This window comes from Salvelinus fontinalis, unplaced genomic scaffold (assembly GCF_029448725.1).
Source record: "Salvelinus fontinalis isolate EN_2023a unplaced genomic scaffold, ASM2944872v1 scaffold_0403, whole genome shotgun sequence".
In the NCBI taxonomy this organism is placed as follows: domain Eukaryota; kingdom Metazoa; phylum Chordata; class Actinopteri; order Salmoniformes; family Salmonidae; genus Salvelinus; species Salvelinus fontinalis.
Genome location: NW_026600612.1, coordinates 86,558 through 104,557, shown reverse-complemented (window position 1 = coordinate 104,557; position 18,000 = coordinate 86,558). Strand labels below are relative to the sequence as shown.

The 18,000-nt window shown below is 41.3% G+C and overlaps 2 protein-coding genes across 3 annotated transcripts; both read right to left on the bottom strand.

Annotated features, from left to right (window-relative positions):
• Positions 1-118: 118 nt before the first annotated feature.
• On the bottom strand, positions 119-7,857 carry LOC129845918 (cytochrome P450 2U1-like). 2 transcript variants are annotated; one of them, XM_055913859.1, is made up of 6 exons: positions 7,221-7,854; positions 3,212-3,530; positions 2,672-3,006; positions 2,322-2,483; positions 1,935-2,102; positions 119-1,562 (listed from the first exon to the last, which is right to left on the bottom strand). In XM_055913859.1, the coding sequence occupies exons 1-6, from the start codon at positions 7,669-7,671 to the stop codon at positions 1,381-1,383; spliced, it is 1,617 nt and encodes a 538-aa protein (XP_055769834.1). In that variant the 5' UTR covers positions 7,672-7,854; the 3' UTR covers positions 119-1,380. The 2 variants fall into 2 exon arrangements, 1 of the variants encoding a protein (XP_055769834.1); XR_008758143.1 differs by having other exon boundaries at positions 1,473-1,562; positions 1,935-2,038; positions 7,221-7,857.
• A 281-nt stretch (positions 7,858-8,138) lies between these two features.
• On the bottom strand, positions 8,139-16,790 carry LOC129845921 (phosphatidylcholine:ceramide cholinephosphotransferase 2-like). Its single transcript, XM_055913875.1, has 5 exons — positions 15,351-16,790; positions 14,814-14,931; positions 12,477-12,630; positions 11,551-11,717; positions 8,139-8,795 (listed from the first exon to the last, which is right to left on the bottom strand). Exons 1-5 carry the CDS (start codon positions 15,803-15,805, stop codon positions 8,610-8,612), a joined length of 1,080 nt encoding a protein of 359 aa, XP_055769850.1. The 5' UTR covers positions 15,806-16,790; the 3' UTR covers positions 8,139-8,609.
• Between the last annotated feature and the right edge of the window lie 1,210 nt (positions 16,791-18,000).

Genomic DNA, 18,000 nt, shown 5'->3' with positions numbered 1-18,000 from the left:
GAAAGAGGAGGAAGGGAAGTGCTACTAAGGTACACAATAGTAACATTTTTGTAGATAGAAGGTGCTCTTTGGTAAAAGGGGTAAATTGGTCATCAAGAAGAAAGGAGGACCAAGGCACTCTTCTTATAATTAATTAAAATGCCTTTATTAGTATGGCATGTTCAATAGAAACAACGTTTTAAAAATGTGACGCGTTTCGACTGCATGGCCTTCGTCGGGGAGTACAAAAAAATAATACAATGTCCTCTTTTGAACAGCTTTTCCAATTAGCCCCAATTAGCAGAGGGAGTGGTTAAAAAATTGATTGGACACACATAGTAAGCAATACTATACACATTAAAAAGTGAAATACTGAAGCTATGTTATCATAAAAATACAACTCCAAGCTAGAAGTATCAGGACACCTAGAAAGGTAGTTCTAACCTTAAATATGATTGGGAGAAGTGTCAAGAATAAGAAAGCAATATATTCCATAGTACACTAGAACAAAGCAAAATATGAACAACAGTCTACCATTGTAGTTTGATAGGATGCAATAGCACTTTCTACTGACAAGACAAGAATAGTGTGTGCAACAGTTGCATTAAAGCACATCAAGATCATCATTTGATTTATTTTATTGCCATAATGCAATAGACAATCAAAATAACTTTTGATTTTTAAACTTATTTCAGTCCAGTGAAATACAAATGACAAAATACTAAAGTAATTGAAATACAAATAACAGTGGATTAACGCACCAAAATACCAAAGGGTATGAAAAATATAAGCTATGTAAAATATTTGATCACATAACAGAAGATTTTTGTCTTTAATATTTACTGTTGCCTTGTTTAGAAGATAGAGCTGAAGGAAAAAACTGGTTGAGGGAACATAGGGCCCTGGGAACATAGGCTGAGGGAACATAGGGCCCTGGGAACATAGGCTGAGGGAACATAGGGCCCTGGGAACAGACATGGTCCCCCTGCATTGCACCCATTTTGTTTAGAATGGACTCCCTGTACTTTTGCATAGCAACTATGCAAAAAATATTTAAGACTGGGTGGCGTCGGTAGCATCATGACAAAAATAACTAAAAACCTGATTTTTGTAAAGACTATATCTTCTGGTGGAAGAATTAAATAGTATGAATTGACTTATCAAAATAATGTTTTAATTAAAATATGTAATTCATTGTTATTTTAGTAACAGTTTTATAAAAGCAATAAGGCACGAGGCAGTATCATGAATACAGTCACAGACAAATGGGTTGACTGGCCGATGCTGTCGCATCGTGGCCAACTAACGCCGTTTACCTGTGACTGTATTCATGATACACCACTTCCTCTTGTGTCTTATGGCTTAATTACGGTGTCAGCGGTTGTTGTTCGTCTGGTGGCCTCACCGCCGGGGCCTCACAGTCACAGTGTATGAGCAGGGAGCCAGGGTGAGGCCAAAGCACCCGTGCATGGGAGGAGGGGCCAGCCCCTCGGGCAGTCTGAAACTGAAGGCCTGCAGCAGGCTGGTGAACATCAGGAACAGCTCCATCTTAGCCAGCTGCTCGCCCATACACACCCTGCGTCCTGGGAAAGAGAGGGAGAGAACACTGTAAAGATGCACATTAAGTCATGGTCATACTAAGTGCATTCCAATAATACTAATAATCATCCAGTAAGACTGTGAAATCAAATGAATGAAATGTTCAGTCGTGGCCTAACTGCTTCATACTCATGTAGGGATACTATGGGACTTCAACAATCCAGTGAGATTGTGAACTAACCTTTTGAACCATGTTTCAGTGGATTTTACAGGAGCCTAACTGTAAATGTCCACAGTAGAAAGGCTTCATTCTCAGTGTATACCGTGTGACTACACTCCCGTTTGCCAATCGTAGAGCAAGTCGCTAATGGGACCCCAAAAATACATCTGTCGAGAGAGACTGCCTTACGACCTACCTATTCCGAACGGTATGAAGCACTCTTTCCTCAGGAGATTCCCCTGGTCGTCTAGGAAACGAGAGGGGTTGAAGTCGTCTGGCTCCTCCCACACAGTGGGATCCCTATGGACAGACCACAGGTTGGGGATGATCACTGTGCCCTTAGGGATCGTATAGCCACGGAACTCTGCAAGACAACAACAGACGAACCATAGCGAAAGGGTTGTACTTTCCTGTTTCTGCTGCAGCAGCCTAGTCCCTGTTGTAGTGTTGGTCTGGTGGAACTGACTGACCAAGTTGTTGAGAAAGCAATTCAATACAACTTTATTGACCTGACTGTGCATAACGGAAGAGTCAGGTTCTGACATAGAATTAGAATGACTAGTATGGGTTTCTGTCTCCTCACCTGTGGTCTCTGAGGCCATGTGAGGGATGGCCAGGGGGACCACCACAGTCATCCTCTGCACCTCCATGATGGTGGCCTCCGTGAACGGCAGGCTGCCTTTATCAGTGAGAGACGGGACCCTGTCTGGGCCCACCACTGCATCGATCTCCGCCTGCACCCTCTCTGTGGTGTGAACGGGTACAAATGACATGGAAAACATTATTACAAAGCAACGAGCATTGGGAAACAGGATACTGGATATTTTACATATAGCATTATGATTGGGTACTGTACTACATCATGCTACAACAAGGAGTTCTCTTTCGGTTCCATTGAACTGGTCCTCTACACCCCTCTTCCTGATGTAGTACCTTGGATATCTGGATACAGGACCATGTAGAGCATCATCCACAGCACTGTGTTGGTGGTGGTATCAGTACCAGCGATGAAGAGGTCTCCTATGATGTAGAATAGATAGTCCTCTGAGAAGCTACTCTCCGTCTCCCCAGCGGCCTCCTGGGCCAGCATCTCTACCAGGTACATGTCTATGAGATCTCTGGGGTTGGCTGGGTCTAACGTCTCCCTGTGTCTGGTGATGATCTGCTTCAGGAAGGCAGTGATGTCCCTTTCCACTTGCCGTACCTCTCTGAAGACACCGAAGGGCAGGTAGTAGAGTAGGGGGAAGACATTGATGAGGACCGCCGCGCTGTTCGAATAGAATAGAGTAGAATAGATACGTTACTGCCTGTTTTCTGGGAGAAACTGAAATGTGTTAAGCGCTTAAGGGCACACAGCAGGAAATTCTACTTGAGATCAGAGACCAGCAGCCCTCCAGTTACCAGTTCAGTTCCCACGTCTTTGAACTAGTCAACCTTCCGGAAACTGATCCACATCTCTAACCTCTAGGCTACCTGTTGGCGATGATCTCTAGGCCGCGGGCCATCAGGTCCAGCAGGGCGCCAAACTCCCGGTCAGCGTGGTGGAAGCGCTGGCCCAGGGCGATGTAGGAGATTACGTTGGACACAGAGTTAGTTATCAGAGGGGTCAGGTCCACTCCTGAACCCTCAGTATCTTCCTCGCTGAGACGCAGCAGCTCAGATTTGACCACAGCCAGTCCCTCAAGGATACAGGGCTCCAGGCTCAACTTGCCCAGGCCAAAGTTCCGCAGCGTGGTGTGGCAGAATTTGCGCTGCCTTCTCCATACTGGTCCATAAGGTGCAAAAACTATGCCTAAGGTTCAGAGAAATTATAAGAGGCGGTTAATAGTGCTGTCACTATGCACTAGTACACATATGTAATTATTTAAAGAGCAAAATTACATTTCTCTTTCCTTTTCTGCTTGGAAGACTTTTGATGAGAATAATATAATATAACAATAGAACAGACCAATATAATATAACAATAGAATAGAATAGAATAATAGAACAGACCAAAATAATAGAACAATAGAATAGAACAGACCAATAGAATAGAACAATATAACAGAACAATATAACAATAGGATAGAACATACCAATAGAATAGAACAATATAATAGAACAGACCAATAGAAGATAACAGACCGATATAATAGAACAATAGAATAGACCAATAGAATAGACCACTAGAATAGAGCAATAGAATAGAACAATATAATATACCAATAGAATAGAGCAATAGAAGAGAACAGACCAATATAATAGACCAATAGAATAGAGCAATAGAAGAGAACAGACCAATATAATAGACCAATAGAATAGACCAATAGAAGAGAACAAACCGATAGAACAGAACAATAGAATGGAGCAATAGAATAGAACAATAGAATAGACCAATAGAAGAGAACAATAGAATGGAGCAATAGAATAGAACAATAGAATAGACCAATAGAAGAGAACAGACCGATATAATAAAATAATAGAATATAACAATAGAATAGAGCAATAGAAGAGAACAGACCGATAGAATAGAATAATAGAATATAACAATAGAATAGAGCAATAGAATAGAGCAATAGAAGAGAACAGACCGATATAATAGAATAATAGAATATAACAATAGAATAGAGCAATAGAATAGAGCAATAGAATAGAACAGACCGATAGAATAGAATAATAGAATAGAACAATACAATAGAGCAATAGAAGAGAACAGACCGATAGAATAGAATAATAGAATAGAACAACAGAATAGAGCAATAGAATATAGCAATATAATAGAACAATAGAATAGAACAATAGAATAGACCAATAGAATAGAATAATAGAATAGAACAATATAATAGAGTAATAGAATATAGCAATATAATAGAACAATAGCATAGAGCAATAGAATAGACCAATATAATAGACCCATAGAATAGACCAATATAATAGAACAATAGAATAGACCAATATAATAGAACAATAGAATATACCAATAGAATAGACCAATAGAATAGACCAATAGAATATACCAATAGAATAGACCAATATAATATACCAATAGAATAGACCAATAGAATAGACCAATAGAATAGTGCAATAGAATAGAACAATAGAATAGACCAATAGAACAGAACAATAGAATAGACCAATAGAATAGTGCAATAGAATAGACCAATAGAATAGAGCAATAGAACAGACCAATAGAATAGAGCAATAGGATAGACCAATAGAATAGACCAATAGAATAGACCAATAGAATAGAGCAATAGAATAGACCAATAGAATAGAGCAATAGAAAAGAATAGAGCAATAGAATAGAGCAATAGAATAGTGCAATAGAATAGAGCAATAGAATAGAGCAATAGAAGAGAACAGACCAATAGAATAGAGCAATAGAAGAGAACAGACCAATAGAATAGAACAATAGAATAGAGCAATAGAATAGACCAATAGAATAGACCAATAGAAGAGAACAGACCAATAGAATAGAGCAATAGAATAGAACAATAGAATAGACCAATAGAATAGAGCAATATAATAGATTAGACCAATAGAATAGAGCAATAGAATAGAACAATAGAATAGACCAATAGAATAGAGCAATATAATAGAATAGACCAATAGAATAGAGCAATAGAATAGACCAATAGAATAGAGCAATAGAATAGACCAATAGAATAGACCAATAGAATAGAATAGACCAATAGAATAGAGCAATAGAATAGAACAATAGAATAGACCAATAGAATAGACCAATAGAAGAGAACAGACCGATGTAAGAGAATAGAATAGAGCAAGAGAATAGAGCAATAGAATATAATAGAGCAATAGAATAGAACAATATAATAGAGCAATAGAATAGAGCAATATAATAGAATAGAGCAATAGAATAGAACAATATAATAGAGCAATAGAATAGAGCAATATAATATAATAGAGCAATATAATAGAGCAATATAATATAATAGAGTAATAGAATAGAGCAATATAATATAATAGAGCAATAGAATATAACAATATAATAGAGCAATAGAATAGAGCAATATAATATAATAGAGCAATAGAATATAATAGAGCAATAGAATAGAACAATATAATAGATCAATAGAATAGAACTGGCCAATAGAATAGAGCAATAGAATAGAGCAATATAATAGACCAATAGAATATAACAATATAATAGAACAATAGAATAGAGCAATAGAATAGAACAATATAATAGAACAATAGAATGGAACAATAGAACAGAACAATATAATATAACAATAGGATAGAACAATATAATATAATAGACCAATAGCATATAACAATAGAATAGAACAATAGAAGAGAACAGACCGATATAATAGAACAATAGAATACAACACTAGAATGGAACAGAACAATAGAATAACAGAACAATCTAATATAACATACCAATCGAATAGAACAATTGAATACAATACTATAATATAACAATAGAATAGAGACAAAGGAGAGGAGGGCTTCTTTGGTTTATAGTTCATCCATGAGGTGCTCTTTGATCATGGGATGAAATACTATAAAACAAAAAGAAGTTGATGCTGGATAGTAAACAATGCCAGAACAGCCTTTGTTCAAACAAACTTCCAATCAATCATGTAGTGGAATCTTTTTAAAGCATTTATGTTTTACGGCTTATGCGTGGCAAGATTATTTTTTTAAACAGACGTGTTGTGGCTACAGCCTTCATCAAGGTGACAAATAATAGTGGTGAACAAACAGGTGAATATCCCAACTCTCACAGGAAGTGACTCACTTCATTACCATACTGTATGTAATTGATGAAGTAAAGAAACTTGGAGAAAGAAAACACATTCAAGATATGAAGATGAACAAAATGAACATGGAAAAACAAGAATGCAACACCACAAAAGAAATGCAATATCATAAAAGGAAAAAACGAACTATGTACACGTGACCTCATTTACCAAACTTAAGAATGGAAGAATTGGTTCTCCATTCTTAAGTTTGGTAACATGAGCTCATGTTTACACAGTTCGTTTTTTACTTTTATGATATTGCATTTCTTTCTCTTGTTATGCCATGTTTATTTTGTTCATCTTTGTATCTTGAATGTGTTTTTCCCACCCATTTTTTTTTACTTTATCAACTACATATGGTAATAACGTGAGTCACTTCCTGTGAGAGTTGGGATATACACCTGTGTGTACACCACTATTCTTTGTCACCCTGATGAAGGCTGATATAGACGCAACACGTCGGTGTAAGCCACAACGAAGGCGTTTACATTTTTCTGTTACATGAGAGTGCCTTGATTACTTCTGCAAGTTCGTTTGCACAAAGGCTTTTCCGGCATTGTTTATTATCCAGCATCAAGTTATTTTTGTTTTATAGAACAATACAATATTCACCGGGCAAAACGCTCATCCAAGACCGCTCATACGATGAGTAAAATCGACCTCAGCAAAAATCTATTGACTATTGTGCTTTCATGCGTTATTACGCACAGGTTGAGTCTAGAAGCAGCACTTACCTTTCCGCTTTGTCATGATGGTAACGGTGGGAATCTCTGGTCTGTCGGAGAACACATCTGCCCGGTTTGAGAGGGCATCCCTGACCACTTCATATCCGTTCAGTACTACTACCAGCTGACTCCCTACCCACATGCTGTAGATGTTACCGTAAACTTTAGCTTGTTCCGTGATAATAACTTGAGGCGAAATTAGAGCTCGTGTCTTTGACTTTGGAACGTCCTTCCCTCCCCAGCCTCCAAACCTCCTCCAGATGAAATTGGGAACCAGAAACCCGCCAAAATTTCCAACTATTGGCCATGGTTTAGGACCAGGAGGAATATTGGAGAAATCCTGGTGTTTGCGAAATGTGTGCATTAGATAATAGACGGCCACGAATACTGTCAAGGCCAGAATGCAGACATGGGACAGCGCAGAAGTGCCCAGGAGCTCGTGCCATAATTCCATAACCATGGGGTTTATATCGGCTGCAAAGCACAAAAAAAACACCTCGTAATCCTTGGAAACGAGTTGAATATTTAGACTCGTCAAAATATTCAAAGTATAAGTTTAAAGATGGTTTTCAGAAGGGTCTGCCATGTTATTTGTGTAAGCAAACGACGCATGGTGATTCCTAGCTTCCTATTGGTGGGTGAGAGAACGGGTGGTGTGATTAGTGCGTTGATAGATGACGACGGCAAAGGGGTTGACCCGTGCAAGCGTCATACTTCTCCTCCTAGTATCTGCACTTTGATTGGACAAAACTGAAGTCAACGTGTTCTTTTTTTATTATGAAGGTATAAATTATGGTACATTAGGACACACAATCATATGAGACTAAAGACTAAATGCACATTGAATGCAAATTAATATAAAACATTGAAAACAAACATCTTCAAGTTTGCAATTTAAAATTGCATGCATTTGTATTTAAAGGCACATTTTGGAAATTATATATTTTTAAAGTACTTAATATTCATTAAATCAAATTGATGTAAACGTAATAAGGTATAGCTCTATAAAATGCAATTTTTCTATTGGAGTTTTGAGTAAAGCTGCAAGCCAGTGGCAAAGCGCTGCATGACATCGCAACATGTTGACTTCAGTTGAGTTTGTTACAGTAACATTCACAAGAATAAAGAACATTTTCAAATAAACTGACCTCATAAATAAGATACATTGTAGTGGTGAAGTACACAAGGACCCAATGTATGTGGATTATGTTATTCTCACATACTTTCCCTATATGACCATTTCCTCACAAACTTCAACTATCCTTCACATAATACTTTAAAATCACATAATAGACCATAAATACTGCATGAATACAAAATAGGTTGGGGTGTTCAAAGCAACACTGGTGGTGAATGCCTGGTGAACAAGATCCTGAACTGAAGTGGAGTCCCTACTCTCTACTCCTCCCGCAGGCTCTGCACTGCACTGTACTTCTTACAGGAATCCTTAAGGCAGGCAGGGGGCCAGGTGATTGGCCAGCAGAAGGAGCAGGGCACCTGGGTCTGCACGTTCCTCTCAAAGAAGTTGAACACGGGGTTCCACCAGGTGTTGGTGAGGTAGTTGTTGGGCGAGCACCGCAGGGCCTGTCAACAAAAACAACAGACAACTTAAACGTGAGCATTACATCATAGGAGACCTCTTCATCGCTGCTACTGATACCACCACCAACACAGTGCTGTGGATGATGCTCTACATGGTCCTGTATCCAGATATCCAAGGTACTACATCAGCAAGAGGGGTGTAGAGGACCAGTTCAATGGAACCTAAAGATAACTCCTTGTTGTAGCATGATGTAGTACAGTACCCAATCATAATGCTATGTGTAACATATCCAGTGTCCTGTTTCCCAATGCTCGTTGCTTTGTAATAATGTTTTCCATGTCATTTGTACCCGTTCACACCACAGAGAGGGTGCAGGCGGAGATCGATGCAGTGGTGGGCCCAGACAGGGTCCCGTCTCTCACTGATAAAGGCAGCCTGCCGTTCACGGAGGCCACCATCATGGAGGTGCAGAGGTTGACTGTGGTGGTCAGTTAAGAACAAATTCTTATTTACAATGACGTCCTACCCCAGCTAAACCCAGACGACGTTGGGCCAATTGTGCAGTGAAATGCAGTGCCTTAGACCGCTGCACCACTCGGGAGCATTAGCACAACAAACAAAGATAGTCCTCTTTAATTTCTTTTGTCTTTTAGCAGATGCTCTTATCAAGAGCGACTTACAGGAGCATTTAGGGTTAAGTGCCTTGCACAAAGGGCACATCAACAGATTTCACCTAGTCAGCTAGGGAATGGAACCACCAACCTTTCAGTTACTGGCCCAACCTCTTAACCGCTAGGCTGCTACCCAGCCAAAAACAATTGTAAACTTTTGCATAAACATCTATCAATAGTAGTAATATGGATATGTAGAACATCTCATTTTGTGCAATTCAATAATCAATGAAATTGTAGACAGTCACGCAATTGACACAACTACAAGGGAAGGAGCTGTAATAGTAAATGTCAGGCCCTATTATGATGTCAGTCTTAGTTTTGTCCAGCAGAGGGAGTAACACCATGCCAACACATTATAGCACTTCTATAACCTCTACATTGTGATGACACTGCTATCAAACAAATGTTGACACTTGTAATTCACAGAACTATGGGAGGTTTACACAACATTTCCCTGAAACATTAAGGTCATTACGTTAACATTAGGTTAATCATTATGTAAACATGCAGAAAGCGGTCGTCTTTTGAGGTGAATCTCACAGGGTGGGTAGAGCCATCTATCATCATGATCCTAGCCAGGCCTAATGGATGAGGATGAGGGTGTACTCTGATTCGTGTAAACACTGTGGTAGGTGGTTCAGAAGAGTGTGTGAGTGCTTCTGGCATTGCACGCGCACACACAAACACACGTACAGCTAACCTTGTGGGGACACACAATTCAGTCCCATTCGAAATCCTATTTTCCCTAACCCGTACTCTTACCCTAAAACTAACCCTAGCTCCTAACCCAAACCCTTAATGAAATTCTAACCCTAACCTTAACCCTAAACCCCCTAGAAATAGCATTTGACCTCGTGGGGACTAACAACATGTCCCCAGTTGGTCAAATTATTGTTTTTTACTATTCTTGTGAGGACTTTTGGTTTGTAACTATTTCTTATCGGCCTATTAACTAATTTACCGCCTGGTGTTTGCACCAGGCAGGCCAAAACTACATCCCACAAAAATGTCAGCCTGCCTTTTCAAACAGCTCTTACATTACAATGGCATTATCATAATTTCACATATTATTCCAACCTCTGTGGCACAATATATTTAAAACACAGATAAATCAAGTTTGAGACTGCACTGGGCCTTTTAAACTGCTGTATTGTCAGTATGTTCTTGCACATCCACCAAGAGGTTGCAGAGAAAGTAGGAGAGATTGAACAAGCTGCTTCTCAAAAGGGACACTTTTTGTACTTTGTCTCATTCTCACTGGTGGGTGTAATTAAATTCATCTTGTACAGAAGATTCTAAAGCAGAAGTTTTCTGCTCTGACCCGACGAGATCCAGAGCCTGCTGGTTTTCTGTTCCACCTGATAATTAATTGCACCCACCCGGTGTCCCAGGTCTAAATCAGCCCCTGATCAGAGGGGAACAATGAAAAAAATGCAGTGGAGCTGGCTTTGAGGTCCAGTTGAGTTTGAAGGTTCTGAAGACTGGTAAGCAGTTTCTGCTGGATAGTATCAGTCCATCTGCAGTATCATCAAGAATCTACTTTATCATCTCTGTCCATCTGCTGTATTATCTATCTGCTTCTACTACATGACAGTATCATGTCACCTGGACGTTGGCCATGGTGTGGTACCACCAGAACAGAAACGATTACTCTATCTAGATCACAGGAGGTTGGTGGCACCTTAATTGGGGAGGACGGGCTCGTGGTAATGGCTTTAGCGGAATAGGTGGATAGGTGATCTAGAATAGGGGATTCCATTTGTTCCGTTCCAGCCATTATTATGAGCCGTCCTCCCCTCAGCAGCCTCCACTGATCAATATCTCACCTGGATGACCAGAAGAGGACGTGTCATTTATTTTGAAGATTTTTCATGGTCACACACACCAGATAGGTGCAGTGAAATGTGTTGTTTTACAGGGTCAGCCAAAGTAGTACGGCGCCACTGGAGCAAATTAGGGTTAAATGGCTTGTTTAAGGACACAGACAGATTTTCACGTTGGCTATTCCAACCAGCAACCTTTCAGTTACCGGCCAACCCCTCTTAACCGCTAGGCTACCAGCAACCACGGTACTATATCTAGTATCAGCATCATTGTAGATTGTACAGTATCAGCATGTCACCTGAACGTTGGCCATGGTGTGGTACCACCAGAAGAGGCGTGAGGTGATGAAGTAGGCCACCACCACATCCACACTGTAGTGTTCGTGGGCCACCAGAATACACACCACTCCCACAGCAGCCAGCAGCCAGCACATCAGGTGGTACCACCAGAACGTCCGCGGGGAGTCTGGACGAGACAAAACACAGACAGGAGGTTCTTTCATTTCATTAACCTGGTCAATGTTAAAGGGTCAATGTTAAGTGGATGGCAATATAAACATATGAGTCTGGAGGAGAGGGAGGGGGGGGGGGGGGGGGGGAGAGACAGACACACACAGGGGGTTGTGTATGTCGTCATTAAGGTCAGACGTTGCATCCTCTTGAACAAGTCCCACACAGGAGGGAAGGTAATAGATCAGGGCTGTCAAACTCATTCCATGGAGGGCCTTCTTTCAATTAAGACCTAGACAACCAGGTGAGGGGGGTGTTCCTTACTAATTAGTAACAAGAGAGAAGTGAAAACCCACAGACAGCCCCTTAGAATGAGTTTGACACGTGTAATAGTGCAAGGTCTCCCAAACTCGGTCCTGGGGGGACCGTTTTGGTTTTTGCCCTAGCACTACACAGCTGGTTCAAATGATCTAAGCTTGATGATGAGTTGGTTATTGAAGGCGGGGGGGGGGGGGGGGGGGGGGGCAGGGTTTGGGAAACACTGTAATAGAGGATCAGGCCACACCTGGAAAATGTCCCTCCATCAACAAAATGTATATCTGCCCGGTAACATTACTACATAATCCAGAAAATGTTCAGAGATCATGATGCCGTAGCTATGGGACCTTGTTTGACCTAACAGATAATCTAACCTAGATGAGAATATGATATACTTGTTAGTTATCAATAATTAACAGTATTTAGATGTGTGTGTGATATTTTATCCAGTACTCACACTCTTTAATAAACAGGTAGGTGAGGGTGAGCATGACGGTGTGTCCGCTGTAGAGGAAGTCACCACACATGAGGTGGGACCCGGTGATGGACAGACCGCCGCCGGAGATCAACGTCAGCACACGCTGCATCTTAGCGTGAGAGTCTCCATACAGCTGAGAGAGAGATGGAGGGAGAGATAGGAGGGAGAGAAAGAGAGAGGGGGGGGGGGGTTGGAAAGAAAGAGGTAGGAGAGAGAGATTGGCTTGACAGACAATACAAGCAGCTTCAGTTACAGGAATAAAGAACATTATCCAAAATGTCATTGTAACACAAACACTGTTCCCGTGTGGCTCAGTTGGTAGAGCATGGCACTTGCAATGCCAGGGTTGTGGGTTTGATTCCCACGGGGGACCAGTACAAACAAAATATTAAACAGTATGAACTCGCTACCGTAAACCGCTCTGGACAAGTGCATCTGCTAAATTACGTACAGTTGAAGTCGGAAGTTTACATACACTTAGGTTTGTCATTAAAACAGTTAGAACATCTACTTTAAACAGTTTGGAAAATTCCAGAAAATTATGTCATGGCTTTAGAAGCGTCTGATAGGCTAATTGACAAAATTTACATAATTTGAGTCAATTGGAGGTGCACCTGTGGATGTATTTCAAGGCCTACCTTCAAACTTAGTGCCTTTTTGCTTGACATCATGCGAAAGTCAAAAGAAATCAGCCAAGACCTCAGAAAAAAATGATAGACCTCCACAAGTCTGGTTCATCCTTGGGAGAAATTTTCAAACGCCTGAAGGTACCACGTTCATCTGTACAAACAATAGTACGCAAGTTTAAACACCATGGGATCACGCAGCCGTCATACCGTTCATGAAGGAGATGTGTTCTGTCTCCTAAAGATGAACGTACTTTTGTGTGAAAAGTGCAAATCAATTCCTGAACAACAGCAAAGGACCTTGTGAAGATGCTGGAGGAAACCAGTACAAAAGTATCTATATCCACAGTAAAACCAGTCCTATATCGACATAACCTGAAAGGCCGCTCAGCAAGGAAGAAGCAACTGCTCCAAAACTGCCGTAAAAAAAGCCAGACTGCGGTTTGTAACTGCACATAGGGACAAAGATCGTACTTTATGGAGAAATGTCCTCTGGTCTGATGAAACAAAAATAGAACTGGTTGGCCATATTGACCATCGTTATGTTTGGAGGGAAAAGGGGGATGCTTGCAAGCCGAAGAACACCATCCCAATGTTAAAGCATGGGGGTGGCAGCATCATGTTGTGGGGGTGCTTTGCTGCAGAAGGGACTGGTGCACTTCACAAAATAGATGGCATCATGAGGGAGGAAAATTATGTGGATATATTAAAGCAACATCTCAAGACATCAGTCAGGAAGTTAAAGCTTGGTTGCAAATGGGTCTTCCAAATGGACAATGACCACAAGCAAACTTCCAAAGTTGTGGCAAAATCGCTTAAGGACAACAAAGTCAAGATATTGTAGTGGCCATCACAAAGCCCTGACCTCAATCCTATAGAAAATGTGTGGGCAGAACTGAAAAAGTGTGTGCGAGCAAGGAGGCCTACAAACCTGACTCAGTTACACCAGCTCTGTCAGGAGGAATGGGTCAAAATTCACCCAACTTATTGTGGGAAGCTTGTGGAAGGCTATCCGAAATGTTTGACCCAAGTTAAACAATTTAAAAGGCAATGCTATCAAATACTAATTGAGTGTATGTAAACTTCTGACCCACTGGGAATGTGATGAAAGAAATAAAAGCTGAAATAAATAATTCTCTCTACTATTATTCTGACATTTCACATTCTTAAAATAAAGTGGTTATCCTAACTGACCTAAGACAGGGAATTGTTATTAGGATTAAATGTCAGGAATTGTGAAAAACTGAGTTTAAATGTATTTGGCTAAGGTGTATGTAAACTTCCGACTTCAATTGTAAATGTTTGGAAGTGTTAATATGAGCCTGTGTTAATGGATAGAATTGTACCTATCCAATGAAATTGCATTTAAACTCGCCAGTGTCGTCATCTTTCTCCCATCAGATCACTGTACCACAATACCCAGAAAACCTCGATTCCCTGGGGCATATATTTCCGATCGAACTCAAGACCGGATGCGATAACGTTTATGTCTCCAGGGTTCGAATCCAAAATGGCTTTTTTATGAGCAGCTATTGAGCATGGCAGGCAGATCGATATGAGTTCTGGAGGGAGCCAGGATGAGATCACTGCAGGACGTGGTTCACATGCCACAGCTGACACACACACACACACACACACACACACACACACACACACACACACACACACACACACACACACACACACACACCTTGGGAGCACAGGTGAAGTGATTGCCGGGTACAGGAAGGGTTGTGATGTACATGGTGACGCAGCGGTACAGGTAGAGGGTGCCAATCAGGAAGAAAAACCTCCGACCTGCAATCGACCTGGAAACAAACACACAAAGGGAAAATAAATGATGTCATCAAACAGGCCACTGTTAAAAGGGCTGTGGAACAATTCTCTTGGACATAGAACAGTGGAGGCTGCTGAGGGGAGGACGGCTGATAATAATGGCTGGAACGGAGCCAATGGAATGGCTTGTGTGTTCGATGTATATGATACCATTCCACCTATTCCGCTCCAGCCATTACCACGAGCCCGTCCTCCCCAATTAACGTGCCACCAACCTCCTGTGACATAATAATAATAATGAAAATGTCATGTTCAGCATACCGTAGCACTTCATATAGCCTACAATCACGGTCTTATACTGTTAAACCTGAATGTTGTATAGTCTGGTTAGAATTTCACATACATGGGGATAGCCTTTGACACAGATATCCCAAGATAACCGTTCTCTTACTTGTATCTGAGGAAAAGCCACTGTATAACCCAGATTCCCACCAGGAGCATGCCGTTGATCTCGGTGACCGTGAACGCCCACTTCACCCGGTCGATGTAGTCAAAGAACTTATCGGGCAGTGGCGGGCTGTTCTCCTTCTCCGGGACCCTCTCGTGGACGACCGTGATGACCACGGTGGTCAGGACCAGGTTGAAGATGGCGTAGAAGAACGCGATGGCTGTCTTCCACCACTCCGTGGGCAGCCGGTTGCCCTTGGCGTCAGGCAGCGAGATTTTGACGTAGTCCCTGTGGTGCCCGATGACCTTGCGTAGGCATCGTTTCGTGTCCTCCGGAGTGTTTTGCCCGTGTTTGGGGCAGTTGGCGTTGGGGAGGACCCCAAAGACACTGGCGAGGACCCCGCTCTCACCATCCATGCCCGGGTCCAGATGGGATGCAGTCGGGTCCACGAGCGCCATGGTCCAACACTGTCTACTGTCCACACACCAATGAAGAGCTCTCTGGTTCACCCAAAGTCAGCTAGTGCCTCTGAGGGCCCTGGATAAATAGGAATTAGTCCTTGTTGTTGGGCCTACTGTATTTGGTTTGACTGAGGCTAAGATGTCTTCCCCCTGAAGAACAACAAGAGGTTAGGATTTCAGTTTCATTTTGGTTCAAAAGGTGTTTACTGTGTGCTTGTTTCCTGCAGGAGAAAGCAGAAAGGAGACACTGGAGAGACTTGAGCCGTAATGGAAGGATGGAATGCCTATCTGTGGGTAATCACTGGCTATAATGTTCCCTCATTGTCTTCAATTTGGCTGGAGATAGACATGTCTGTTGGAAACTCATGACAACCTCTTCTCATTCTTCAGTTAACAAGAAGCCGTACAGTACACTAATATCCACCACCATTACATTAGCAAAAGGACAGTTGTAAACTGAGATAATAATTAATAATACCAGATGTCAAGGAAGTCATCATTGCGAAATGCTAGTAGGCTACAGATGTAGGATCTTAATCTGATCACTCTGTTGCAGGAGAACGTTCCTGCAATGCAGGACATTTAAAATGTGTAGTGTATTTGAGGTTTAAAATGGCTTCTGAAATTTGTAATTTCCCATTTGAAATTTCAGACTTGATTCTCCCTATCAAAAAATGTATCAAAACCTACAAACATTTCCATTAAATATAATCCACATAATAATTCAAATTTCCTGTTGCTGCAGGATTATCTTCCTGCTATATCCTGCTATATATTAAAATTAATTTCCTCACTATCTTAAATAAGCATGACCCTTTCAATTGTTTTTAAAACTAAGAACAGATATAGCCCTTGGTTCACTCCAGACCTGTCTGCCCTTGACCAGCACAAAAACATCCTGTGGCGGACTGCAATAGCATCGAATAGTCCCCGCGATATGCAACTGTTCAGGGAAGTCAGGAACCAATACACACAGTCAGTCAGGAAAGCAAAGGCTAGCTTTCAGGGGTCCGGTTTGGGGTCCGGTTTGGAGCGAGCGGTCGCATTTGCATTCGCTCTGCAGGTAGTATAACTTTTCATTACATTTTATTACATTTCATTATAGTACAACGGTTTAATTTGTCTAACCTTAGCAATTTCTTCTTAGCTAGCTACTTAGCCGTCTGTGTATAAAAGATAATTGCGTAATCATCGTATTTCGTCGCCTATCGTAGTCCACACTGCTATCTGCCCAGCAGCTAGCAAACGTCCACCGTCTACCGTATAACTTTTCATTACATTTCATTATAGTACAACGGTCTGATTTTCATTTTCATTACAGTACAACGGTTTGATTTGTTTGATCTTAGCTAGCTACATAGCCGTCTTTGCATCAAACATAATTGTGTAGTTATTGAGGTTCGCCAGCCAGCTATTTTCGCCCTAACGTAACGCAACGTAGCCAACACTGCTAGCTAGCCAGCTTGCCACCGAATAGCAGCATTGTAGAAACGAGTGCATTACAACGGAACGACTTGATCAGTGTAGTGTTGGCTGACTACACAGTTGTCTTTGCTATCTTTGATTTGTATTTGTTCGATCTTAGCTAGCTACTTAGCTGGCTACATAGCCGTCTTTGTATCGGTGATAATTGTGTAGTTATCAAGGTTCGCTGAGGTTCGCTAGCCAGGTATTCTCGCCCTAACGTAACGTAACGTAACGTAGTCAACCCTGCTAGCTAGCCAGCTAGCCACCGATTAGCAGCACTGTAGAAACGATTACATTACAACGGAACGACTTGACTTGTGTAGTGTTAGCTAGCTACATAGTTTTCTTTGCTATCTTTGTATCTAAGATAATTGTGTAGCTTTGAGTAATTATCGGTTAGCTAGCCAGCTATTTTTCGCCTGCCGCGCTGCCGTCCTCCTACCTAGCCAACTCTGCTAGCTAGCCAACTTCTACCGAATAGCAGCACTGTAGAAACTTACATTACAACGGAACGACTTGATTAGCGTAGTGTTAGCTAGTTGTCTTTGCTGTCCTTGTATCCATGATAATTGTGTAGTTTAGAGAAATTTAGTGAAATTGTCGAGGTTACCTAGCCAGCTTCACTTTCAACAACGTAGCCACTGCTAGCCAGGCTACTTCACCAGCCAGCAGTACTATATCATTTTAGTCAATAAGATCTTGTATTTTATTTTTATTTTTTTTTG